The sequence below is a fragment of the Ambystoma mexicanum genome, chromosome 6p, assembly GCF_040938575.1.
Source record: "Ambystoma mexicanum isolate Mex_15411 chromosome 6p, UKY_AmexF1_1, whole genome shotgun sequence".
In the NCBI taxonomy this organism is placed as follows: domain Eukaryota; kingdom Metazoa; phylum Chordata; class Amphibia; order Caudata; family Ambystomatidae; genus Ambystoma; species Ambystoma mexicanum.
The window spans coordinates 300,591,379-300,617,661 of record NC_090935.1 but is presented as its reverse complement, the minus strand read 5'-3'; the positions used below and the strand labels follow the sequence as shown (position 1 = coordinate 300,617,661).

General features: G+C 45.7%; 1 protein-coding gene across 1 annotated transcript in view; it reads left to right on the top strand.

The window, feature by feature from the left end:
- The window catches only part of ATP8B1 (ATPase phospholipid transporting 8B1), a 958,513-nt gene that overhangs the window by 396,541 nt on the left and 535,689 nt on the right, over nt 1-26,283 (top strand). The window contains exons 13-16 of the mRNA XM_069627043.1: nt 11,537-11,745; nt 13,149-13,192; nt 18,794-18,950; nt 19,055-19,243. Coding sequence (XP_069483144.1) covers nt 11,537-11,745; nt 13,149-13,192; nt 18,794-18,950; nt 19,055-19,243 — 599 coding nt within the window. The remainder of the gene's footprint in view (nt 1-11,536; nt 11,746-13,148; nt 13,193-18,793; nt 18,951-19,054; nt 19,244-26,283) is intronic.

The following is a 26,283-nucleotide window of genomic DNA, read 5'->3' as shown; positions in this document are numbered from 1 at the left end:
GGCCCCCTAGAAGGTGTTTGGGCAGCAGTGGTATGTATAGAGGAAAATGACTGAGACACTTGTAATGAGAAGAGAAGACTGCCTGTGTACTACTCGGACAACCAGCGGAACTTATAGCACTCATTGAGGCCCTTCCGGGCGTCCACGGAGTGTTTCACCATCTATTCAGATTCTGCTTATGTCACCACAAAGGTGCATGCAGATCTCACACTGGATTTGGAGGGGCTTTAGGCAAACAGACTGATCACCAGTGCAACATGCCGCCCTTCCCAATACGCTAATTTCCACCCTCGCAGAACCATCTATAGTGGCGGTCGTCAAATGCGCAGCAGAAACCAACAACACTGACAATCTCGTTGGGAAATGCAGTAACTGATGCGACAGCAAAACTGCTGCATATCTCCCAGTACCCACCTCTGCTGAATGTTGTCGCAGTAGTTCGAACTAGGCCAGAAACAGATGCATACACAGCCTTCCCTGTAGCACAAACAATCAAGCTACAGCGCAGGGCACCACAGGAAGAGCAGGAAATTTGGCTCAAACGTGGGTGTGTGCAATTTCCAACTGACCTCTTATGGAGGCAGTAGAGCACAGGGAAATTAGTGATGCCTGTGGAATTACTACGTACAGCTTTTGAGCAATTACATTACCCCTCCCACAGCTCCAAGCAACACATTGCAGCAAACATCCAAGAAGAGTGGTGTATCCCTACCTCCAGGAACGCCTCAACTATGGCAGTTCAATGCACCACCTGCCAAGTGTATAGTACAAGGATGACCCTCAGAATATTGCAAGGCACCCTGCTCCGACCCATTGGGCCATTTTGGGAGCTTCATATTTATGCAGACACAGGGGAAAGATGCAATGGGGACGATACGGATTGTGGTGGTATGTCCATTTTCGAGGTGGGTTGAGGCTGGTCCATGCACCCACCCAGATGGCAAATGTGCAGCAAAATTCCTTGTACGTGATGTTTTAGCCTGATGGGGGAGGGGTGGCGTTTTGAGGTCCGACAACGGCACACCTTTTTTCAATGAACTCTTCAAAGAGATCACAGCACTATTGGGTAAAAAGCATTGCATGTGTTCAATTTACCACCTACAAGCAAATGGTGTGGTGGAATGGATCAATAGCCTACTGAAAAGCAGGCTCTCCAAATTGTGCAACACCCTGAAAAAGATGGTGTATTGCCTGCCGCTGGCCCTGTTCAATTTGCATACACAGCCCAGTAAGGACCACCACCTCTTAACCTTCCCCCCCCCCATGAAATAGTGATAGGCAGACACATGCAAACACCCATCTCGCCTGTGTGGAGGTTATCAGATGCCTATAGAGCAGCAGCAGTTCTGGGAGAGGAATTCAAGGAGTTCTTGACACACCTAACGGACGATCAGGTGTGTGTCACGACAGATGGCACCACCACACCCAGAGGATGCACAAAACATGGCAGATTCGCAAACTGACCCAGCACCCACCCAACCATTGTTCCCAGGGGAGCTGGTATCTCGGGTGCTTTGTCAGAAAATGGAACAATCCCAGGTTCCAAGGGTCCTACAAGTTTGTGGTTTCCTCCCCCACTCACCGTACAGGTGAAAGGGTTCCGATATTGGATACACCTTTCAGACGTTTGCAGGGCCCCACCCAATTCCACACCAGCAACACGAGTAATGCAACAAGTCTACTTCAGTTCATGTTGCTCCATGCTGACTATATAAGTGCAAGTACAAAACACATCCAAACATGCATTGCAGCTAAAAGCGCCAGCTACTGAAGAATTAAATCTCTTCCTCCCTCTCCCCCTATCCCTCCCTCTTCCCCTGTCCCCTTATATCTCTCTCTCTCTCTCTCTCTACCCCTATGTGAGGAAAGATTTTATGTAGTAACTTTGAGAGACTACACCCGCCTTGTCCTCTTGGCAATAGGTAACCCAACCTTTTGTGACTGAGCAGCCAGGCTTATCTCACGAGGAGTCAATGTGAGCTGTGAGATTCAGTGACAAGTATTCAAATAAACACTTATACTCTGGTTCTTGATTAAATAATTATTAATTTAACAGTCCGTTTTAAAATGAGCCTTCTTTAGAAGGGGCAATTGGCAACAATGAAATACACTTCAAAAAGACCCTCCTTCAGTTCAAGTAAGTAGATACCCTTTTGGGATGTTACACACACACTTCAAATACCCTCAGGTGACGTCAATTGTTAGTGTGCTGTGGACATTAATATATCACTTTGATACTTAAAAGCAGTACTCGAGGTATGGCCAAAGAAAAGGCAGTTAGGGAAGGAAACAAAGGTTAACAAGTTTCTCAAACTGGTAAGCACTTTTCAGTCCCCCAGTGAAATATAGGTTAACCCTTTCCCAGCTATACAAGTAGGGTATGTATGACTTTTTGGAGGGACAGATCAACACAAAGTCAAGAGGGTAAGAAGAATCTTCAGAGAGCCAGGACAGCCAATGTCAATTGAGCAAAGTCTAGGGGAGCTGAGGCACTTCTTGAAGATAGGCAAATGTCTTTCTTGCACAATGTCTAAGGAGTTTGGTTGTAAAAGAAATCACTGTTGGGCCACAAGCTGGGAGGGTTGTGAAGAAGCAATGATGCAAGCAACCATGCAAAGGGCAGCAAATACAAGTCTCCAGTGAGAGCAATCAAGCTACACACGAGGAAAGTACCCCTAGTTAGACCTTTGGTCTGAGGAAAAGGCCCCAGCTGGCTTCAGTTCCTGTTGTAGTCCTGCAGATCCTGTTGTTCCTGGGCCTCCGTCATGGGGACAAGAGGGAGGACATCTGGGGACTCCTGCACTACGGTTTGAAGGTCGGCCGCAGCAATGGGCACATTTCAGAACAACGGCACTTCATGGTTTCAGCTACTCGTAAATGGCACCACCGTGGTTCTTGGACACCTTGTGGACTTCCCTTGCTTCAGGTGTCCAGCACTATGAGGTGGCTCAGGCTTGCTTAGTCCTGCTTTGAGGGTGTCCTCAGGATCTTCCTGGATCTCATGTTTGACTTAAAAATGATGCACTCGATTCTGGTGTTCCTGTCCCCTGGCACTTGGTTCCATCAGCAGCGAAGAAGTACAACCAGCAGGGAGAGGTGTTCCAGTCAAGTTCGTCTTTGGGTTGATTGGTCCCACCAACCCAAGGGGAGAAGTCATGCTTTCTGGGCTTCTCTAGTTGATTAGAAATTTGGAGTTTCAGCACTGCAGCAGGGCTTCACCAGGCAAACCAACAGTCCAGAACGGTACAGAAAGCGTCCCTTCCAGTTACTTCTTCAGTTCCTTCGTCCAGTGGTCAACTCTGCCTTCCTTGCAAAAGACCTTGCATTTTTATGCAATTCTCTCCCATTCATTTGCAGCCTAGCTGTCACTCGCACAGCAGGGTGACTGTCCTCAAAGGACAGCCAGCCAGCCAATAACCTTTGGGTGTATTCCTGTAACCAAGGAAACTAAGCACAGGGGGCTTCCAGAACCTCCCTTGCTTCCTGCCCTGCCAGACACGCTGGAGCCAGAGGCAGGCTTCACCAGTGAATCCCGCCAAAGACCAAATGAACAAAGGGGCCCAACCTGGTTCGGCACACAGAGTAAATCTCATGAAGGACCTTTCCAACAAGAAATGGCGAAAAAAGATCGGGCCATTTTGACAAAATTGGCACCCATGGGTGCAATACTGCAGTTGTTTCAGCCGGCTGTAAAAACGCACAATGGTAGGAAAAATAAACCACTGCCACTAGCCTTTAATTGTAGTAGGGGTAACATAAAAATGTTACATGAGAAGGTAGACAAAAGGGGATACTAAGTGAACCCCTCGTGCTGGGTCTACAAAGAGAAAAAGGTAAGTATGGTCAATTTTACTTTACTACTCCTTGGAAACAGTGGTGTCCAAGAGATCCTTGCACCTCCTGCAGGGGCTACTGTTCGCTAGCTATGCTACACTCAGCCCTGTTATTAGTCCCAGAAGAGCACCTGAAAGGGGGGCCACTGCCCGATTAAGCACCCACAGTGCCCCCAACCATCGAAGCACAGCACACATTGCCACCACCAGAGTTTGGTATCCTTCCCGAGAAAGAACCATATGGTCAACTGTGAAGACGAAAAGAGCATCAAAGTACGAATCCACAAAATCGTCTGAACTGCTTGCACAAACATCTTATGAATACAAGTTGTACACATCAGCAGAGACCTTTTTTGCATCCTTAATACCTAGCATTCAGAGGCAAGCAAATGCCAAATGGCTACAAATCATTTGCTGGAAGCTGATCCAATTGGCTAACGATACCAAGCAAGGTTTTAATGTCATAAGAGTGGAATTGCGAGCCCTCTGGTTGATGATGATGCAAAACTGGTATGCGCTGGATCTCCTGACTGAAATGGAATATGGTGTTCGCAAAAAGATCTGGAGTTCACACTGCACATCCATCCTTCTGAAGATGCTGAAAATTATTGCTGCAGTGCATGATCAAAGGGTGAAGATAAGAAAAGAAGCTGGCATCCAGGAAGAGGATTGGTTCTCAATCACGTTTAGTTGGGCCCCATCCTGGCTTGGAACATTGGTGAATATGCAATGTTAGGGAGAATTCTCATTTCTGTGCTAATTCCCTTCAACCTTGGAGACCCCCAGTGCTTTTGCTGGACTTGGGAATTCTAATTATTATCCAGGAGTCAGAACTTTTTCACACTCCCTCATGTAATTTTGACTGTTGTTTTGTTTTTGGAATCTGACAAACTCCATAGGCATCTACTTTTTGTATGGTGACACGCATCATCCTCAGTGCAGTGTGACAGAGAAATCCTTTAGATTTCTCATAAGGTTTAAATACCTTTTCTTGGGTGTACTACTGTTCCCTTTTTTCATATTTCGGTATAGCACATCCCAAAGTGACTTAGTAGCCCCTGGTCCTACTTACTCATGTAACATGTGTTTGTTACCCTCACTACATTTAATGGCGGGTGGCAGTGGTTTAGTGTTCCTACCATTGTGCATTTTTACCGCAGGCTGAATCCTCAGCTACAGTATTGCACCCCTGGGTGACCATCGTGTCAAAATGGCACTGGTCTTCCTTTTTTTGCCATTTCTTGTTTGTCAGGTCTTTCTTGGGTTTCTCTGTGCACCAAACCAGGTTTAACCCTTTTGTTCATTTTGCCTTTGGCGGGCTTCAGTACTGAAATGTGCCTCTGGCTCCAGTGTTTGGCAGGGCAGGAAGCGAGGGAGGTACCCGAAACCTGCATAAAAGGCAAGGCTTCTTGGACTGAAGGCAGTCGACCACTGGATGAAACCTACAACCAAGGAAGCTTGAAGAGAAGCTTGCTGCATACTCCTGGACAGTCAAACTGCCCGGTGAAGCCCTGCTGCAGTGCTGAAGCTCCAATTCAGAATCGACTAGAGAAGCTTCAGAACTAACAACTTCTTCCCTTGGGTTGGTAGGACCAACTAACCCCAAGACTAACTTTGCTGGAAGACCTTCCCCAACTGGCTGCACTTCTTTGCTGCTGCTGGAACCGAGTGCCAGGGGTCGAAAAATCCATAGTCTAGTACATAGTCTTTAAGCCGGACCTGAACTCCAGGAAGATCCAGAGGAACCTCCTGAAGCAGGACGCCCTAAGCTCCAGTCACCTCACCAGTGAAGGAAGCCCATCCAGTGTCCAAGATCCGAGGTGGTGCTATTTGCTGGTAGCTGAAACCGCGAAGTGCTGCTGAATTGAAGAGCCCGTAGCTGCTGCTGACCTTCGAACTGCAGTGCAGGAGTTCTCCAGACATCCTCCCTCTTGTCACCATGGCTGAGGCACAGGAACCCAGGATCTGCTAGACTGCAACCTGAACAGAAGCCAGCTGGCTCCTCGTCTAACCTAAGGTACTGTTCTTACTAAGGGGTACTTACCTCTTTTGTCTGTAGCTTGCATCATCTCACTAAAGACTTGCAGTATCTGCTTTTTGTAGAGCTGATCTCCGCTCTACACCTCACAAGCCTAACAGCTTGTAGCCCAACATTGATTTTCTACAAACTCTCTAACTTGCAAAAGACTTTTGTGCTATCTAAAGAAGTGTCTCAGCTCCGTAGACATGTGGCTGGCCTGACTCTGTGCAGACTCTTCTAAACCATTGACTTTAATTCTAACTGTCCCTCAAAGGTGGTACATTGGTATTTAACTTGTATTGCTGGGAAAGGTTTAATTTAGACTTCATTGGGGGATTAAAAGTGTGCTCATGCTCTGAGAACCTGTTAACCTTTTTCCTTCCATTAACCTTTCCTCTTTTCCAACCTTGGAATTTTACAAAGTACTAAAAGTGATATATAAGTGCCAATACTGTCCTAGCTAGTGAAGTCACCTCAAGGTGTAGGAAGTGTATATGAAGCATCTGTAAAGAGTATATACTTGCTTAGTATTTTGAAGTTTATTTTGATTGTTGCACATTGCCCTTTTTAAAGAAGACTCATTTAAAACTGACCGTTAAATAATTATTTTACTAGAAAACCTTGAGTGCAACTGTTATTTGAAAACTTGAATTTGTGGATTTCAATGTTACGGCTCTACAGCTCACATTTACCCCTCTTGAGAGAAGTCTGGCTGTGCAGTCGCTCTACCAACTTGTGTAGTGCAGACCTATACCAATAGCTGGGTTACCAATACCAAGAGGACAAGATTGGTGTAGTCTCCCACAGGGTTACTACATCAATTCTTGCCTAACACTGGTGCCCATCATCGGGTTTGTTTTGGTTATTTTCTGCACCTGTCAGTTGGGTCTCCGGTGTTGTGCCAAAGCAGTGCCTATAGCTATTGGCGTTCCTAATGTTCCTTGTAATCCAAAGGAAGTAGAGGTGCAGACTAACCATCTCATTCCTCACATGATCCCTATCCCCGTGGGAGATATAGTTGACCGATTGTATCGCATAACCATTGTCCCTCCCCTTGACCCCGAGAATTACAAAGAAGGTATGGGTTGACCTGGCTGGATATGGGGGTTGCATTTATAAGACCTGTACACCTGAGGAGTATGCGCGAGCTGGAGAAAGCTTGAGATGTGTGGAGGGCCTGGATGCAGATAAAGGGAACACTAGCCTATGAGGATGCGTTGAGACTGGGAAAACGAGCACAAATATGGGGAAGAATTTGTTATTGTAAATGTAATGAAAGGGGGGTAATGTTGGGATGGAAATGAGTATCAAACACCCCTAGGTGCTTTAAAGTGAGTCGAAGCCCGTATAAAGTTGTGTAGTGTAGTGGCAGGAGAGGGCCATGCTATGAAGCTCAGCACGGATATAATAGAATGTGAAAAATAGATGCAGAACCCGAACATGCGCATAGAAAGGAACGCCATTTTTGTAGTTATGGCAAGAGCAGTCTTGCATGGCCATGCAGCATAGCTTCAGCTACATGGAAGAACTTGACTAGGCCCAGATCATCCTGAAGGGATGAGCCCACAGCACCAGTTCTCACAGAAGCTTCCTCTTGTCCCTTCATTGTTGCAATTACTCTGTATCGCTGGCAGGAATGTGCCCTGCAAGGCCATGAGACCCCAGGCTCCACGCAGGGCCCATTCATTACAGCCAAACTGCCAGCAGACCCCTAACCCCTACCCAGCCTACCCAGAGCCATGGCCAACACCCCTGCATTCTACGATGGCAAACAGCCCCAGCCCTAGACAGTAAACTAACTGGCCATAAAAGCTCTAAGCATGTGCAACTGCTTCACTTCAGCACATAAATACATACTTTGTATCACAAGGTACAGGGAGGGATGAATTATAGATCAAAAAGAGGGTGGAAACCTTGGGTACGAGAGGAGCAGTATCAACGAAGGACAGAATGTGTGGGTCAGCGTGACTGTAATCCTCCCCCCTTCCCCGTGGCACCAGTCCCTGAGCCTCCCAGATGCATGCCCTAGTGTTCAACAGTGCCGCATTGAGTGGCGTGTCTCCCGATGGTCCCATATCCACCGTTGTGGGTTCTTTCATCCAATCCCCAGTGTTCGAATTTTGTTCAGTGCACAGAGTGAGATCTCCATAGCCGTTACCCAGACTGTGCAGCATTTTACCATCATAATTATTAGTGGTCATCATGCCCCACATATGACCTTCTCTTGGTATCACCGGTCAGGCCCTGGCGTGGCTGACTTCCTTTCTCTCTGACCGACCCTCTGTCATGCATGCAGGACATATTACCTCTGGACCTGGAAAGCCATCTTCATGCAGAACGGGTTATGCTCATAGAAATGCTAGACCGTTCTATTCTAAATGGAGATTGTTTGATGTACTACCGGGGAAACGACGTTTGCTTTATTCACGTTGTTGAATTCACATGATTCAGGGTAGTCATGTGTGTTACTGCAGTACGTTCATAAGCAGCGTGGAGACGTTACTCGCTGCTTCTGATTGAACCAATATGGTGTTTTGTAGCTGAACCCTTGATCTGCATCCTCCCATCTTGTCAGTTACTTTCTTGGCTTTCTTCGGTGTGTTTCTTCCACACGCAAACTCCTGGAGCTGCTTTCTAGAAGTTACAGCAGTTTTTGTTCATGTGAAATTTCTACACGCTATCTTCGGTAGTCGTCCATTAGAAGACCATCAAACGGCTTTCCTTCACACGCGAGTTTTGGCAGCACTGTCTGCATGCACTTCAGTTGCGTGTATCCTCACATGCGGGTTCCTGATATCTTCGCATGCTGCTTTCCTGACTGCGTGTAATTTCCCACACGGACGCTGGAACTCTCCAAGCGCGGCTGCCCTGGCTGCGTGTACTTTGTTCACGGGTAAAACCCCACGCGGACGCTGGAACTCTTCAGGTACGGCTGTCTGGCTGCGTGCACTTCTGTTTGCATGTAAAATCACACGCGGTCTACTCTACTCTTTACACGCTGCGGTCCTGGTTGCGTGTTCTTTTGTTGCGTGTAAGTCTGCACTCAGTGTTTTGAACTCTTTGAAACGTGTTACTCCACACGCATCCCTGGCACCTGTGATGAGATAACAGGTGGACTCATTTAATTTCTGTTCTATGTGGGAAAGGAAGTATTATAAAAAAACTGTTTATTTGAAGGTGATTGTGCACAGTACTTTGGACGCTATCCTGTGGTGCACCAACCCGGTATCTAGCGTGAACCTCGTGCCATTCGGGATAAGTCTCCCTTACTAACCTCCTCTCCTTTGTCATTGGTTCAATTCCTGGATTTCTTCTGAGACTTGTTGGTAGAGATTCCAGTTCTAGCCTACAGGTTAGTGTTGTAATTAGTGCTATTAGTGAGAGTTTAGTTGGGACAACTTCTCATGATGCTTTATTTATCCTAGGCTGGCTTCCTATTCTGCTCCCATGCCCTTTCTAGTAATCCCTTTCTCTGCCTGTTTTACTAGTCAGAGAGTTGTATCATTTGGAAGGTCTAATTTGACTTCACTTCTATCAAGCCGTGTGAATTCAAGGATCCGGAAGAGCCCTACCAATTGTATCCTTTTTGGTTACCGTATCCTTTTCATAAGTTACCCTGGCGATTTATGACACCCTCCCAGGTCCAACTTGGGTCCTTCCTCTCAGCTATCTTTTTCTCTACCTGTGATGTCCCCCAGGGGTCTAACCTCTCTCCCTGGCTCTTCAACCTCTATCTGGCACTTCTTGCCCACCGCATTGCCGCTTTCTGCCCCAACTTTCAGTGCTATGCGGATGACGGCTCATTTTCAGGCTACCTTCAGCCTCCTCTTCTCCTTCCCTCGTCTGACTGTCTGCTATCCAGGGGTGGTGTACCGCCAATGACCTCTGCCTTAATGCCAGTAAGACTGAGTTTTCCCTCATTGGCACACCCACTCCCTCCTTTCCTGTTACTCTGGCTGGCCTCCCTTGGGCCTCCTCTTGCTCCCACCTGTGAGGCTAAAAACCTCGGGGTCATCTTCAACTCCACACTCTCCTTTTCTCCTCACATCTCTGACGTCTCCAAGAAGTCACACTACCCACTCCACCTCCTCGAGGTATTCTTCCTTTCCCTCTCCTTCCCCCAGAAGCTCACTGTCTCCAGAGCTCTGGTTCTCTCTAGGCTAGAACACTGCAACAGCCTCTTTCTAAATCTGCCTGCCTCTACTCTCCGCCCTCTGCAACTCATCCAAAACAGGACTGTGACACTTGTACTTGGCCTCAAGCCAAGGGATCGTATCTCTCCAGGAATGAAATCTCTGCACTGGCTCAGAGTGGATGCGAGGATCAAGTTCAAAACCCTTTGCATTATCCACAAGGTCTTCTGGGGTCTGGGGCCCCAATATCTTCAACTCCTTCCTAAATATCTCCCTTCTCAATATCTTCAACTCTCTCTTCCTAAATATCTCCCTTTTCGAGCTCTTCGCTAACCCGCCTCCAACTCCCTCAGGGTCTGTCGCTTCACCGAGCAACAAGTTGGTGGTATATCTTTCTTCGGCTGGGGCCTCCCTCTGGAACAGCCTCCCTGAAACATGAGGAGTACCATCTTTGGTTCCGGAAGCACCTTAAAACCCTCCTCTTTCCTTCTGCTTTCTCTCCCCCTCCCCCCTGCTGAAGTCCTGCTAATACTGTTACTGCAGGGTTACCTGGCCAACTGTCTGATCTCGGGCCCATGCCCTGCCAGTTGCACACCTGCACTGCCTTCCTGGCAACCCCTGTGCCGGAGGACTGTTTTCTGTATCCCTACAGTCCCCCCACCTGCACTTTGTCTGCACTCACCCTGCACTTGCCACCAGCTGGCCGTTCTTTTATTTATCTTATTTATGATCCTATGTACTGCACTTTCCCTTCCCCCGCCTCACCCCGCACTTTCCTTTCCCCCCTTGCCCTGCACTTGCTCGATCTGAATGACACCTGGCCTAGTAAGATTGTTGTCTGTCTTCCCTGTTCCCCTTCCCTTGCCTCGTCGCGCCTTGAAACACTTGTGTGTAGGAGCGTTATAAATGCCATATGTCATCATATATAGTAGCAGGACTAGTGTTTCAGAGCAGTGTTCATATGTTCATATATGCTTATGAGACCTGACCTTCACTCCTCAGGGAGATGAGCCCGGCCGACCCACGTGGGAACTGACAGATGGCAGAAATGTGGACCAATTGTAGCCTGGCATCCCCTATGGAGCATGCCCATGTGTATAGTCTCACCAACCAGCTGTGCGGGTTCTACTGTATATAATGTCACAGATGACGTTGTGTATCTTATTAATGTACTGCTCATGTAGATTTCCCCCAGAACGTTCTCGTGCAGCAGAGTCCTTTGCTGATAGCTTTTGTATTCTGTACAATTAAACCTTGTTATCCTTGACGGCGATCTCTTGGCTTCTTTCCCTAGAGAGTTGTGTTCATTCTGGTGTGAGCGTAAACAGGGACTTGTCTTCAGTCAGTACAAAGATGCATATTCGCCAGGATCAGTGCACCGTTTGGTCGCCGATTTCCGGGTTCATGAAGGATTCTAAATGTTCCTAACCTGTACAAAGAATGGTATAAAAATCTTAATGCGCCTAACTGTAGTTTTGGCAATTTAACTGGCCATGCAACATGAAATATGTTATAAGCATGTCTAAGTGATGGTTGCTTTCTTTTTACAGTGTTGAAGTGATTCGTTTGGGCCAAAGTTATTTCATAAACTGGGACCTGCTGATGTACTACACCCAGAAAGATACCCCTGCGAAAGCCAGAACCACAACGCTGAATGAACAGCTTGGACAGATTGAATATGTCTTCTCAGATAAAACTGGGACACTCACGCAGAACATCATGGCTTTTAAAAAATGTACGATAAATGGGGAGACATACGGTACGTCCAGGCAATCTTTAAACTGAAGTGTTGTGCAAGTGAAGTCATCCATGCATTTTCCTTTTTTGCTCACACATTTACTTGGGAGAAGGCAGTTGTGTAGTTTAAGGAGCTGGTTGCTGGTGATATGCTCCTTTTTTTCCTTTTCTTTTTAACTTTTTTCCTATTTACGACATGGGACGTTCCTTTAGAGATGCCAGTCTGATATAAACGTTTGTTTTCAGTTCTCCGTTATAATGGCTTACCTGTTAATTATTCTATTTTAAGTGACCAAGTTTGCTAGACTTAACAAAATTGTTTTCCCACTAATATCTAGACATTGGTTTGTTGATTTCGTATTTCCCATAGTCTATCTGATGTTGCAGTAAATTGTAATAGGAACCTCTTAGGTTAAGCACAGTGAGATCAGGGCAGAGGCCCTTTTCAAAAATCTTATGTGCATTCCATAGGTGAGATGGACAGTCTGAGAATGCAAGGGCAGAAACAATACCATGAAAATATTCCATAACAATATCTAGGTTCATGTAAGGAATGTTTACGGTCCAATTCACAAAGGCCCAAGGATTTCAAGACTCCAACTTGCATGTCAACACCCCAATCTCCCCCTGATTATCAACATGGATTGGCTTGTATGATGGAGAAACATGTACATGTGCAAAGGAGAAGCAGCCAGCTCCTACCTTCATACCCAGGTATCTGATGCATTCCCGAAACCTAGATATGCACTGGCTGACCAACCCCACATGGACAAACTCGGTCAGATGTGCTACCACCCTTCAAAACCTAAATGCCAGCATGCCCCATTCCATTTTTAACTTGCTAGAACATTGGTGTGGTTCTTTTATTTTTACTCTAGGACTTGTCCTGGAATTGTCTACAATTTTCATTATTAAAAGAAAAATGAGGACTGGACAAACCTCTCCTGAATGGAATGTGGCACATTGGTGTGAACGATTTGAAGGCCCATTATTTCAAATTACATTTTAAGATGAGTACTTTTTTGGGGTGGAGTGGGGGAGGGGAAGCCAGGTAGAAATGTAGATGAAATCCTATGCTTATTAGGGCATGAACATGATTCCCGGGATCTGAAGACTCATGGCTGCATTCCACGCTCCCTGAAAAGGGAGCAGTTGGAGGTTCCTAGTGTAAACTCGAGTGAATCTTTGTGTCAGAGCCTTTGCACAAGTTGCATTTAAAACGGCACAGGTTAATCATTAGCACAGTCTCTTTTTATGTCACTTAGAACATACAGGGAATTGATGCGATGCATAGAATTAAAGAGGAAATGAATATCTGTGTTGTCTTTAGACAAGTGTTGGCTGTCTGCAGGTGTATCTTACAGATGTCATGATGGGCTCCTGAGGAAACTATTTATGCTTGTTTTATTTGCTTTGCTTCATTAGGAATACAGAGGGATTTCTCTGGGCATGCAACCGGAAAAAGTGGGGTAAGTGTGGACATGTTCTCTTTATGAGGCACCATTGAGTAAATTCTGTGCCACGTGTGTGTGTGTGTGTGCCAAATGCTGGTTAAGTGAGGGAACAGGATAGTGGCGTTGGACGCGGTTAAAGCGTTCGACTCTGTTCGATGGCCATGGTTGCTTGCGGCTCTGGGACGGTTTGGACTGGGACCAGGCTACATTAGGTGGGCCGAGATGTTATATAGTGCACCTCTGGCCAGGGTCCGCACGGGCGCAGTGGTGTCAGACAGATGGCAGTTGGGCAGAGGCACTAGGCAGGGGTGCCCTTGGTCCCCAATGTTGTATATATTGGCCCTCGAACCCTTAGCAATTTACCTTCGGCAGCAGTATGACCCGGTGGGTATTGAGGTGGGAGGGGAGTGTCACCTTATATCCCTGTATGCAGACGATATGCTGCTATACCTGAAATACCCGGAAGAGAATTTGCAGTATGTCTTGGAGGTAATGGAGAGGTACGCTTGGCTGTCCGGCATAGCAGTAAACCCCCAGAAATCGATACTATTTCCGCTGGGCGGCTATGTGGGGACACCCATGGAGAGGTTGCCAGTGCTGCAGATCCCGTGGGCAACGCGCTCCTTCCGGTACCTGGGTATTGACGTGTATCACACGACCGAGGAGGAACATAAGCATAATACCGAATTAGCTGTGGGGAAGATTGAGAAGTGCATGAGGTTCTGGGAAAGATTGCCTTTAGCGATGATGGGCCGGGGAGCTATGCTCAAGATGGTGGTGCTGCCCAGGCTTTTGCACTACTTTAATAACATCCCTTATATGATACCTAAGAAGTTTTTTGTGAGGTTACATAGTGTATGTAGGGATTTCCTATGGCATGGCACACGCAATAGAGTTGCATTGTGGAAACTGCAGAACTTTTACGAGAAGGGTGGCGTGAAACTGCCGAACTTCGAGGCCTATTATGTGGCTGCACAATTGCAATATGTGGCCAGGTGGCTCTCGGATGACGAGACCCCTGAACACAGGCTGCTGGGGAGGGACTGTTCCCCCTTTTATCTGCGGGAGGTGATCTGGGTGGCTAATGCATGTATGAGGGAACGTCCTAGGATGCTGGCCTTGGGTAGGAACATGTGGCAGCGAGCCTGCCGGATGATGGGTGACCCCTTGCCGTGTGTGCCGCAGTTACCACTGGTCGCACTGGCGAAAGGAGACGGGCAGCTAAGAGCAATCCTTCGGACATATTGGGAATCAGTGGGGTTGGTCACCATGGGAGACATCTGGCAGGACGGGACCCTAATGGAGTTCGAAGAACTAGAGGCGGTGTCGGGGCTGCACAGGGGTCAATACGTAACATATCTTAGGGTGGTGCGGGAGATCCGGAGTATGTGGCCTGAAGCTACCTTGGCCGATGAACCGGATGCTACGTTGGAGATAATATACGACACGTCGGAGGGTGGGCATGAGGTCTCCAGGTTGTATGAGATGTTAATGACAAAGGTTGGGAAGGATTTGGGGCACTTGCGACTGGAATGGGAAGCAGAGATGGGGGCCCCGATGGCGGATGGGTTGTGGGAGCGCGCCTTGGGGTACCACAAAATAGTATCGAGGAACGCCAGGTTTAAGCAGATACAGCTCTATATTACGAACAGGGCATATATGACCCCCCTGAGAATATCCAGATTTCGGGATACTGGGCGCCAGGTGTGCCCCAAGTGTAACGAAGAGAATGCGGACATGATACACATGTTCTGGGCGTGCCCAGTGATCGCAAGTTACTGGGGTGAAGTGGCGCAGAGGCTGGCAGGAAGGGGTATTACACTCGAAGTGGATTCAGCCTGGGCCTGTCTGCTGGGGGGTAATCCCAGAGCGCGTTAGCTCCGACACGTTGAGAAGATCTGGTTTATGTGCTTGCCAAACGTAGGATTGCCATGGGGTGGAAGGAATGTCATAAGCCACTAGTTGAGGTCTGGTGGCGAGATCTCCAAAAATGGGCTGATGCTGAGACAGCGGCGTGGCGGGATGCCAGTATGTCAGGGGAGGAGGAAGAAACGGGCTCCCTCACGGCATGGAAGTCATTGATAGCCGAGCTGTTTGGGACAGGGTCGGCCTCGGCTGGATCTGAGGGCGATGAGGCCCCACCGCATGGAGCGGATACCGATGGTGGACACCACACAGGCTCATAGGGGGGAGGGATGGGGATTGCATTTTTGTTGTTGTTTGGTGTGTTTTATTTATGTTCTGTTGTACTGTTGTTTGGTTTACTTAAAATAAAAATATATTTAAAAAAAAAAAAGTGAGGGAACAGATGAGATTTTAGAAGCTTCCTGAATTTTAGATTGTGCAGAGTCAGGCTAAGGAAATGTTTATTCCAAAGCAGGAATTAAGGTGTTACATTAAACAAATAACTATATTGAGTATTAAGATTAATCCTTTTGAAAACCGGATTTGTTTTCCGCTGATATGTTGGTGCTCTTGGTTGAGATGGATTTTCAGAATCCGCCCTGTGGACGGGTTCTGAGCGATCACCCTACTCTGATGAACATGACAATACACCTTTTCCGAGTAGTGTTACTTAACAGCAAGGCTTAGTTAGGAGGGCTTGAGCACTGAAGGGTTCAGTTAAGTGTGCACACTACACTCTTAATTAAAGTTAAGCTGAATACATACACAAAATTATTTGTTTAGGCCTTGATGCTTATTAATTAAAAAAAACACAAACATTCACTGATAAAATATACACCTTCACCTTGGTTTGGTCTGCTAAGAGCACAAACACTTCACTTGTAAATACATTTAGAGCTTTATTCCACGATACTGTAAGTGTATTAAAGAAATGGAACCAGATGAGTAATCGGTACTTTGAGAACTAATAGGTTTAGAATAAGGGAGATGAACACCATACACTTTCAGCAGCTGGATATTCAAGCAGAAGTCGGGCCTGGTTGCTCCCTCTGGTCCAAGCACCAATGAATGTCTTAAGGAGATCTGCAGAGAGATGGGGCTTTGCTGGGTAAGTGGCAAAAGGGCCGCTCGCGATCTTCCAATGATAGTTTGGTTCCTCCAGCGGGTTGCTTTCCTGCATAGGGGTCTTTGCTCCAACAATCATCTCGGGAATTGTGCAGTAGCCCGCCTCTTATCCAGAATCCAGGCTGGAGTGGCCGCCCATCCCACCAATGGCCAGGAGCTGCACCATTCAAAGTTGGCAGGGGCTAAACATACGAAAAGTCAGTGCAGGAGTGGAGCCAAAGTCTTACAAAGTAGCAGAATAAGCAAGGTTCCTCTGGATACTTTGAGTCACTAGAATAAGATGCTCAACAATATAACACAAGTTAAGGGGACTCTGCAAAAGCACTTCCTAAAGGGACACAAGCTGGAAAGCCCGGTCAGAGGTGGGGTGGACAGGACACCTCTTCACGCACTCCAGTCATACTGGAGTGACTCTTTTTGGTTTAAGATAAGTTCTACCTTTAGCCCGACAGTACCGTAGGTTATAATAAGTAAACGTAGCTGGATACTCTTCTGTGCAGCAGCGACCGACCCGGTTGCCTGACTACCTTGGTCTGGTGATGAAAGGAAGGACTCTGAATGCAATGTCTCAGCAGCAGTCTCGAGAGAGGACCCCTGCACAGATTTCTTCGGTCCCCTTGCGTGGTCTGCCCTTTGGTGCCTTTTTATCCGCTCCAACAAAGTACGGATTCTGACGTACTGAACTCTGAGCGGACTTAGATGAGTGGGATCGTGCCTCTGGAGGTCCAACTGGAGCTCACCAAACTTCTCAATGGATTCCACCTTGCAAAAAAGTTGCATCGTTAATGGGGTGGAGGTCTCCTGGTATTCGTGGTCTGCAGCTCTTGACAACACCTCGTGAGATGGCTATATTTGTAGTTCGTCTCAGGGCTGGTTGGTCCCACCAGCCAAAGGGAAGGAGTCGTCCTCTTCTGAGATCCTCTGTCGATAAGAAAACAGGGTCACGGCAGCAGTGGGCGCTTCAGTTACTGGACATGTCTGCAGCCATCTCTGGTCGTCTACAGCTTCAGATCTTCTGTTACAGTAGTCCACTTGCCTTTCACCTCAGGAACCTCACCTTTTATTTGGTTTTCCAACTCGCGTCTCTGCAAACTCTCTATGCGCAGGGGCAACTTGTTCGTCTTGGAAGCAAGACTACTTGGAGCAACACAGGTTCAATTCCCTGGGTTCCTGCTTAGAAACCTCTGGGTATTAAGTGCGTTATAAATAACCAGTTATGTACTAGCACCAGTGAATGCTGGTTGTGCTATGGTTCTGATTTAATAAATAGGCAGATAACTGTTTTACAGCCGGATAATTCAATGTCCCGTAGCAGATTGCCAGTAAACAGATCAGATGTCCACGAAGCACGACTGTACAGTCCTTGATTTGTTTTTTGTGCTCTCTGACATCCAGAATAGACACGTACTTGCAGTTTGTGGTCCACCACCCTTGGATTTGGTACTGGATTATCTTTTTATTTTTTTTACTGTAGACTACATTTTCTCATGATGTATGAAATCCTCCAATGTATTAAAATCGTGTGAAACTGTTTCTCTTCCATATGAGGGAATTATCAGTAAAGGTGAGCATACCTTCATATTGAAAATAAAAACATAGGTCAGAATATAAATAACTCTAATATAAACACCTCCTACAACCTAAACTGCACATTTAAGTAAAGCCTACAAAAAAGCAAAATCTTATGAAAAATTTGCAACCATGCCCGTCAAAAGTAATTTGCAAAAAAACATGTATTTAAACAAATTCAGGTGAGGAAATGAGAACTAAAATCTGTTAGTGTTTTCTAAATATTGTCCTCCATGGGGCATGAACACTGTATAATGGCATTGAAATAATAGCAATTAAGACTTTTACAATAACATTTCAATCCATTTATATAAATATATTCCATTCTTGGGTGCACACTCTCCATTATTAGAGTGTTGTACAAAATAAATAAACCTTGCGAGAGAAATGTGAAGTAAGTGGCGCATATTATACTAGCTGCATTTTTCAGGTATTAAAGGCCCAGGTTGCTAGATGGAAAAATAGAGGAAAGTAACACCTTAGCTAATTTCCTGCAACAAGCCTACAGTATTATTTTCGGTGAAATGTGTAAGAAAATATCTTTGTTTGTTGGTTATACTGAGGATTCTGTATTGTTCTTTGTAGTTTGGTTGGATTTTTACCAATCTATATCAATTTTTTTTGTTTTTTGTTGTTGCTCAAATAGACATTGAAAGTTCCAGGACATTTCAATAAATATGCACCATAGATGGATGCAATGAGTGTTTGAAATATTAAAGTTTTTATTGCTTTGGTCAAACTTGACTTGAAATCTGGAGTATTTGATTTTGAGCTTAAAGCATTTTTGGTGGTCAACATTTTTAATTAGAAATTACTCCATTTTTTGTATCTTCTTTATATTGAATTCCTTTTGATTCATGCCTATTTTTCCTACAAATTTCTTCGGCTGCTGCATGAGGCTATTTGCTCTTCCAGCTCCTCACCATGCCCACGTCCAAACACAACACATACAAAATATTGTCAGTTGTGGACTGAAAAAGAAATGCAGTATTTGACATTTGTTTTGTTCTTCATCAGCAAGTTGACTTCAGCTGGAACATGCATGCGGATGGCAATCTTACGTTCACGGATCATTATATGATTGAAAAAATCAAATCTGGAAGCGATCCAGCGATTCATCTTTTTTTTAAACTGCTTGCACTTTGCCACACAGTGATGGTTGACCGTACTGATGGTGAGTTTGTACACTTTGTATTGTGTGAGATAGATGTGTGTTCTGGTAAATGTAGCCAACGTGTTTCAGTGCATTCAATCAAACGTTTCCTTTATTTTGACTAGGGGACCTAATTTATCAAGCTGCGTCTCCAGACGAAGGGGCTCTAGTTACTGCGGCCAGAAATTTTGGGTTTGCCTTGATCTCCAGATCCCAGAATACCATCACCATAAGTGAGATGGGAACAGAGCGGTCCTATCATCTTCATGCTCTCTTGGACTTCAACAGTGATAGGAAACGCATGTCTGTCATTGGTAAAGTGTTTCAATTTCTCTTTAAAGAAATTACAAGGAAAAGTGATTTGCAGTAAAAGCCACATGCTCAACCGATAAATAATAAATATGGTTGAGGAGGGACATTTTGCTGCTTTTATCAGGGCTGGACAAATTGTCATTGTTAGATAAATGACCACACAATTAGCTGTAATTTATAGCTTTTGGTGTGGTTTGTTTCACTTGTAAGCTCAGGTGGTTTTGCAGAGTAATATAATTTGGCTATAATGTAACCTATTTCTATGACATGATTTTAAGTTACAATTTTAGAGCCAGCCCTTGGTAGACTACCCGAGATTATGTAAAGTGTATTCATCACTTGAGCCTAGCTAAAATGGATCACGGTATGCTCCGACACAGAAGTACAAAGTACTATTTTATCAGGGATTTAAATATCTAAGCGGGTAAAGTAAAAGGTAATTAACCCTGAATCACCCTATGAACACATCAACCAAACTTAACTTTACAATTAAAACAGTAGCTGTAGATAAAGATTATTGAAACAAGTAAAACTATGAATTGTGGTGTGGGGGGGGTTTGGGGGGGAACGGAACAGCATTCACAGTCAGTCTCATGATGAAGAATCCCCCAGGGCATGATTGACAGGCCGCAGTGAAGTTCACCCTGAGCAGGTGGTGGAAGGGGAGACTAGTAGCGGTTAAGGCGATGCTTCTTAAAGGCAGATCTTCAAGCGGGACAGGCGCAGGTGGCCTGTTTTAGTCCATAGATCAATGATCTCCAGAGTCCCAAGCTCCAGCTCGAGATGCTGTCTGGTGTGCTATAGATGGATGCCTTTCATCAAGTTGGTCAGCCCTCTTCCGAAGGGGTGTAGCTGCAGGCTTCTTGTTCAGGGGCCAAGACTAATTGGTTCCACTAGCCCAAGCATCAAAGCAGTGATGAGCTTCTTCATGGATCATTACAAAAGAGCATGACCTCAATGCGACTTGGTTGCATGCAATGCTGGCCTCCTTCAGCAGAAGGCTTTGGGTCTTCAGCATGATGCTACTCTTCATTGGGGTCTTTGCTCCAGTCAAAGATCTGTAGAATTGATGCAGGCCTGCGCCTGCTGCTTTTATCCCAATTATGAACTTGGAGGGGCTGCCTCAGCCCAACAATTGTAATGAGCTGCACCATTCAAAATGGCCAGGTCTTTGCAGTCCAGGACAGGCTCTTGTCCCACATCTTTCCAGCAACAGACATTCTCTGGCTGCAGAGGTCGAAGTGGGCGGGAGCGGTCGGGAGCAGTGCTCCTATACTTTTTTATTTTTAAGTTTCACTTTTTATTTTAAAAAGAAACTGTTCTGGAAAGGTTTCGTTTTAAAATAAAGGTCTAGGAAGAAGTTGAAGCTTGCACTTCAGTGCACTGCACTTAACATTCCCTTAAAGAGCAGGTGTGTGTGTGTTTGGGGGTTTGGATTGGGTGGGGGTGCAGCGATGGGGTTTGTGGGGAGCAGGGCATGCCAGCAGGAAACATAGTTCCACTACTTCTTTTCGCACACTTCAACCACTGTCTGGCTGCAGTGTGGATTGGGACAAACTGTCCCGACCACATCTGGTCAAGATGTACACGCCTCCTTTTGCCTGGAAACTTCAAGCTGGAGCCCACTAATGTGCAGGTCCTTTATTGAATTTCCTGACCCAGTAGGGTGGGTAAAATTCGAGGGACAAAATTGCAGAATGTCAGGGCAAAAACTGCGTGGCACAGCTATTTTCAGTAGAAGGTATTCAAAATGGCATTATCCAGTAAGGTATAAGTGTACACAAGTTAAACGAAAAAAGTTAGAAAATAATCCACTGCCATCAGCCTGTGCTGGATACATCTAAGACGAAACTAAATATGTTTCAAAAGGAAAATTGGGTGCTAATAACCTTACAGTGAATTGCTGCAGCTGTACTGTGTGCCACAGTAAACAATACAGAAATCTTGCAAAGAGGACAGGGTCCACCTGCCCTGGTAACTGTTCAGGTGGATTTCCACAATCAACTCTGGGGTGGTGGATTTTGGAAGACCAACCTACTTTGTTATTTGTATAGTGCCTTTAAATATTATGATTCCAAAGCAATGCGAGGTTGAACGACCTCAGGGAACGCAGTCCCTGTTGGTGGAGAGACTAGTGTAGTACAACATGCACTCAGTATGTGTGCAATAGGTCATGTGTAGCTGCATACTTGCACTAGCTGTGGTGCGGTGGCTGTGTAAGGGCAGCAGAATGTGTGCAGTAAGACCAATGGAGTATGGTATCTGCTTTCCTGTGGCGCTGGTGCTTGAGGGTAATGTTATGTGTGCAGCTAGGCCGAATTATTCGAGGGGTGTAGCTGCATTCTAATTGTTTGATAGTGTAGAGGCAAGAGTTATCATAGTGGTGTGTTTCAGTGTCTGTGAGTTTTCCAGGAGGACCTTGTTTCTGTTCAGCTTCCGGTGCCTGTCAAGGGTGTGGAATCTTGTATTATGGTGAACAGGTAAGACACTAAAGTCTAGATGTTAGGTGAGTTTTCCTACAGTCATACTGGTAGTAAGACTTTAGTAAGATATCCCAGTGGTTTGTAGATCCCAAATTCTTCGTATCAATCTATACTAGCTCAGGACCTTGGTAGAGTGGCAGAACAGTCAGGCTTATCTTAAGAGGACGATGTGAGCTGTAGGTAAGTACACTAAATCGTAGCTAGACAGGCACAACAAAGAAGCACTTAAACATGTAATTATATAAAAAGTATATATTTATAATATTTACACCAGAATCTTTTTAAATACTTCAGACGTTTATACTAGAACACTTAGGAATACTTGATAATACACTTCAAAGGGCACTTTCACTTGTTTGCGGTTACGTTTGTAGCAACTTTAGAAAGCGAAAAGACTGTTATTGTATTATTGGTTATTGCACACTCATGAGGTTTCAACAGTGTATACGGCAATACATTTACTCTGCAAACACATATAGTAAAGTCACTTAAAGGGAGGAAAATGGTTAGTTATTGTAACATAGGCTTAGTTCAAGTTCTAGAGCCTGTTTCCAATAATGCAACCCTAACTAAAGGCAGTTGGGAGAGGACTTGAAGTCTTGACAAGCAGCGAATTATGAAGAGTTCATGTGGATTTCTTCCAGTTTGTAGTGTTATTGAAATAGCAAGTTAACCGTTAACAAAGGAGACCTTAAAACGGACTTGCGAAGGCGACACAAGTAGCGGCTTGGGTCTGAGTAAAGAGGGGTTGCCCTGGTCACCTCTACATGCACTCAACGCTCTGGAGCGACTTCTTGGAATCTGGTAAGCAATACCATTGTCCCCACAGTACCTTGGGTTAGTAGAAAATGTTTGTGCTGGATGCTCTGTGATGTTGCAGCTCTGGACCCGACCTCTGGATTCCTTGGTCTGATTACTGAAGGCAGGACAATGGATGAGATGGATCTCTTTGCAGCCGTCTTGAGGGAGGACCTGTAGCAAGATTTTAAGCAACTCCTGGGGTCATTCTGCGGTTTTGGCACCTTTTCTGCAGCACCAACAAAGGACACGAATCACCCAGTCAATCTTCTTCGCTTCCTACAGTCCCACGCTCTGCTGAGGGGGTCTGGGTGAGTTGGATCTGATCTCTGGAGTGTCCTTACGGGTTCAGCAAAGATTAGGATGGATTCAGCATTTCCACAACAATGCGCTCGAAATGGGCATCAGATATCCTGGTATTGGGGTTCTGAAGCTCTGGAAACTCCTAGGACCTTGGGTGATGACTCGTTTCAAAGTTTGTCTGTGGACTGGTTGTTCCCAGCAGCGAAAGGGAAGGAGTTGTGCTCTTCGGAGCTCCTCTGTCGCATAGAAAACAGGCTCAGGACAGCAGTGACCACTTCAATGTTGCATAGGGTCTGCAGGCATCTCTGGTCATCTTCGGTTACTTCTATTTCCACTGGTTGACTTACTTTTCACTCCAGAAGCCTCACCTTTTATACAGTTCCAGCACCCACTCCTCTGCGATCTCTCTCAGCGTTTTACAGTAAGGGGCATTTGGCTGTCCATCAGGACAGCCATATCACCAGATCCCCTGTTAGAGCTGGACCTATTCAGGCACTCTGGCAGACAAAGGACGAACAGGAAGGTGGGAAACTCCTACCCTACTTCCTGCCTGCCCTGGCACTCTGGAGCCTAGGCGGGGGATACCTACTGGTTCCCGCCAAAGGCAAAATGTACACACTGACCTCCCCCTCCCAGAATGGTAGAAGGTCTAACAAAGAACAACCACGCTAGTAATGGTGAAAACAGAAGGGAGGCCCCAAGTTGGTACTTGGGTGCCCCCATTGCGCACTACCGGGGCTATGGACCTAGCCTGCGGTACAGAAAATATACAATAGTTGGTAAAATGTGTCCATTGCCACCAGCCATAACTAGGTGATTGTCTATGTGAATAAAAAGTCACAGGAGTAGAGAGAAGGGGGCTACGAAGTATCCCTGTGGCACTCCACTGAAGGTGGTGTGTGCCAATCTTTCAGACTGTAGAGCGCCAGGGGACCACTTCGGTGGTGATAGTGCGCGGTACAAATGTCCTTTAACATTAACTGTAGAGTTTTGGAAGAGATACCAAGTATCTCTCTATCGTTAGGAACTGTAGTTACTTGAGGATACAGAACAAGAATTTTAACGGAGGGTCATAAGGGTCCCCAGAAACTGTCCATAAGGAGCTGTGTGTTGCATTAGTAAAAACACAGATCCCTTTTAAGAGCCATGGAGCAGACAGGCTCCATAGTACAGGTAGAATACAAAGAAGAGTTCCAAAAGACAGAGCCCACAAAAATGAATGAGGAAAAAGGCCCCACTCATTCATGATTGAAGGAAAAGGGTCCAGAAGTCCAGCAAAAAGTACGGGGTCTCACTGGGAGAGGGGATGAAGCATAAAAATGATCCCCCTAACACTAGCCACGGTAGCAGAGCAGCCATGCTTAGTCTCAGGAGGGGTGCAAGCGGTCTAAAGGATTCAATGAGACCACACAGCAACACAGTAGTTGCAGCTAGGCTGGTAATTACAGACATTTTCAATGCTATGTTAGACCTTTAAAATACACACTAAGCAAATGACCCCTCTAGGCAAATATTGTCACGCACTTAGTATAAAATACATATATATTCACCCTTAGGAGAAAATGCAACTCTAGAGCAAAACTAAAACCGCTCCCGATCAGTTAATGCCATCATTATAAAATCGTTTATTCTGATATCCATTAAACAAATACATTCATAGATAGCAAAATATCAAAATAAGAATACATTGATAGATAATGGATACAAAGCATCATCATTTAAATACATAAACGGTGGTGCAGACAAAAAATAGATTAAAAACATCAGCACAGTTGATCCACAAATCTCCTCACTTTGTTCGCCCCCCCTTAAAGACAATGTCCAAGTAACCTAACGTGAGTCAGCCGTCAAGAGATAATAAGGCTGGGCATCATTGTGCAAAAAACTGTTGTGTTAAACTGGTAAAATAGTCTGTTTCCAAATAAGCGGGACAAAAGACAGTGTAATAAGTCTTCCTTGTCTGCATAGGGGACAGGAGGAATCGGAAAGCAAACCTTGCTACATAGCAAAGTTGTTTCTTAGCCAATGACGGTCAAAGTGACTGCTAGTAATCGGCCAACGATCAGAATTATCATGGCTCAAAGTAAGAAGTGTATGGAGTCCACTAACAATTGCATGCCTCCTATTGGTGTTTATTAGCAATTTTCTAGAATCCCGTTGCTCCTTGACAAATGTTTTTAAACTTTCCTTGCATTGGTCAACAAAGTGCAAGCTACGAAAAGTGCTAGTGCATTCATCTGAGACAGGCTCTAGTTTCATATAACGCAGCCGCTGGGTCTTCATCGATCCTCTCTAAGTAGGAGTTCCTTGGTTATATACTTGGTAAGGGCCACCTTGGGTTTAGCCACATATACGTAATCAATGAAGCAATGGTGCCAAACGCCAGTCATCTTCCAGGTAGCCCGCTCCCAGCAAAATTAGCTACAGAACCAGGAAGACCCAGTGGCCGTTTAAAAAATGTATTCTCCATAGTTTGTAATTCCTACATATTTACATATCCCCATAACGAAGTACCATAGTTTATTGCCGCCTTTGTCTGTATATCCTAGATCTACAGAATCATTTGAAGGGGGCGGCCCTAACACATTGCCATAAAGCGAGACACCCCCCCCCCCCAGTGATTGAATCATGTGCTACAAAAATGAATTGGATGTCTTAGAAAATATGGGGGAAAGTAAGACTTGCCAAATAAAGTAAAACATAATGAATAAGGGATACCATAGTCGGAGCAAAAAGAATTAATGAGGGGGGGGGGGGAAGGTTCCCCCTAATTCAGGAGAACAGACAAAAAGATAGTACAGCAAAGTGCTGTTGGTCTCACAGGTAGAGGGTATTTGGCATACAAATAAAAAATCCCTCAACGGGGACAGACCGATGCACTCGAGCAGTGAGACACCCAGCCGGGGTTCTTTGTGGCACTGGTGTGTTGAAGACCTTCACAAGATTCAGGTCAGCAAAGTTTGTCGTTCGGTTGACTTCTCTTTGGCTCTCGGCCAATGACTCACCTGAGGGGATGTCTAGGAGCAGAAGAGTCACTGCAGGCCCAGGAGGATGTCCAGAAGGTTTCAGCAAAAACTGTGCTTCACAAGACGTTGCACTACAAAATGGCACAGTTCCCAGGGTTTTGGGAGTTTGCAGGCTGGGAGGGTTGCAGTTCTACATGGGATGGTGCAAAATGCAGGTGGTCTTGAGACTGGTTGAACCCACCAGTTCAGGGGAGGAAGTAGTCTTCAAGAGATCTTCCCTGTCATTCCCTGTTTGTAAACAATCAATTTGGGTTATCTCTTCCAAACATGGAGAGCAGGAATTGCGGGGGTGTCCCCCACTCCCCATGTTTGGTAGTGATGGCTATTGGGGGTTGCAGGGGTGTCCCCCGCTTCCAGAGGTTTGGAGGCTGGGGACATAAAAAAAAGAAAAGCGGATCCTGTAGCGTCGAATCCGACCCACGTAGGAGGGAC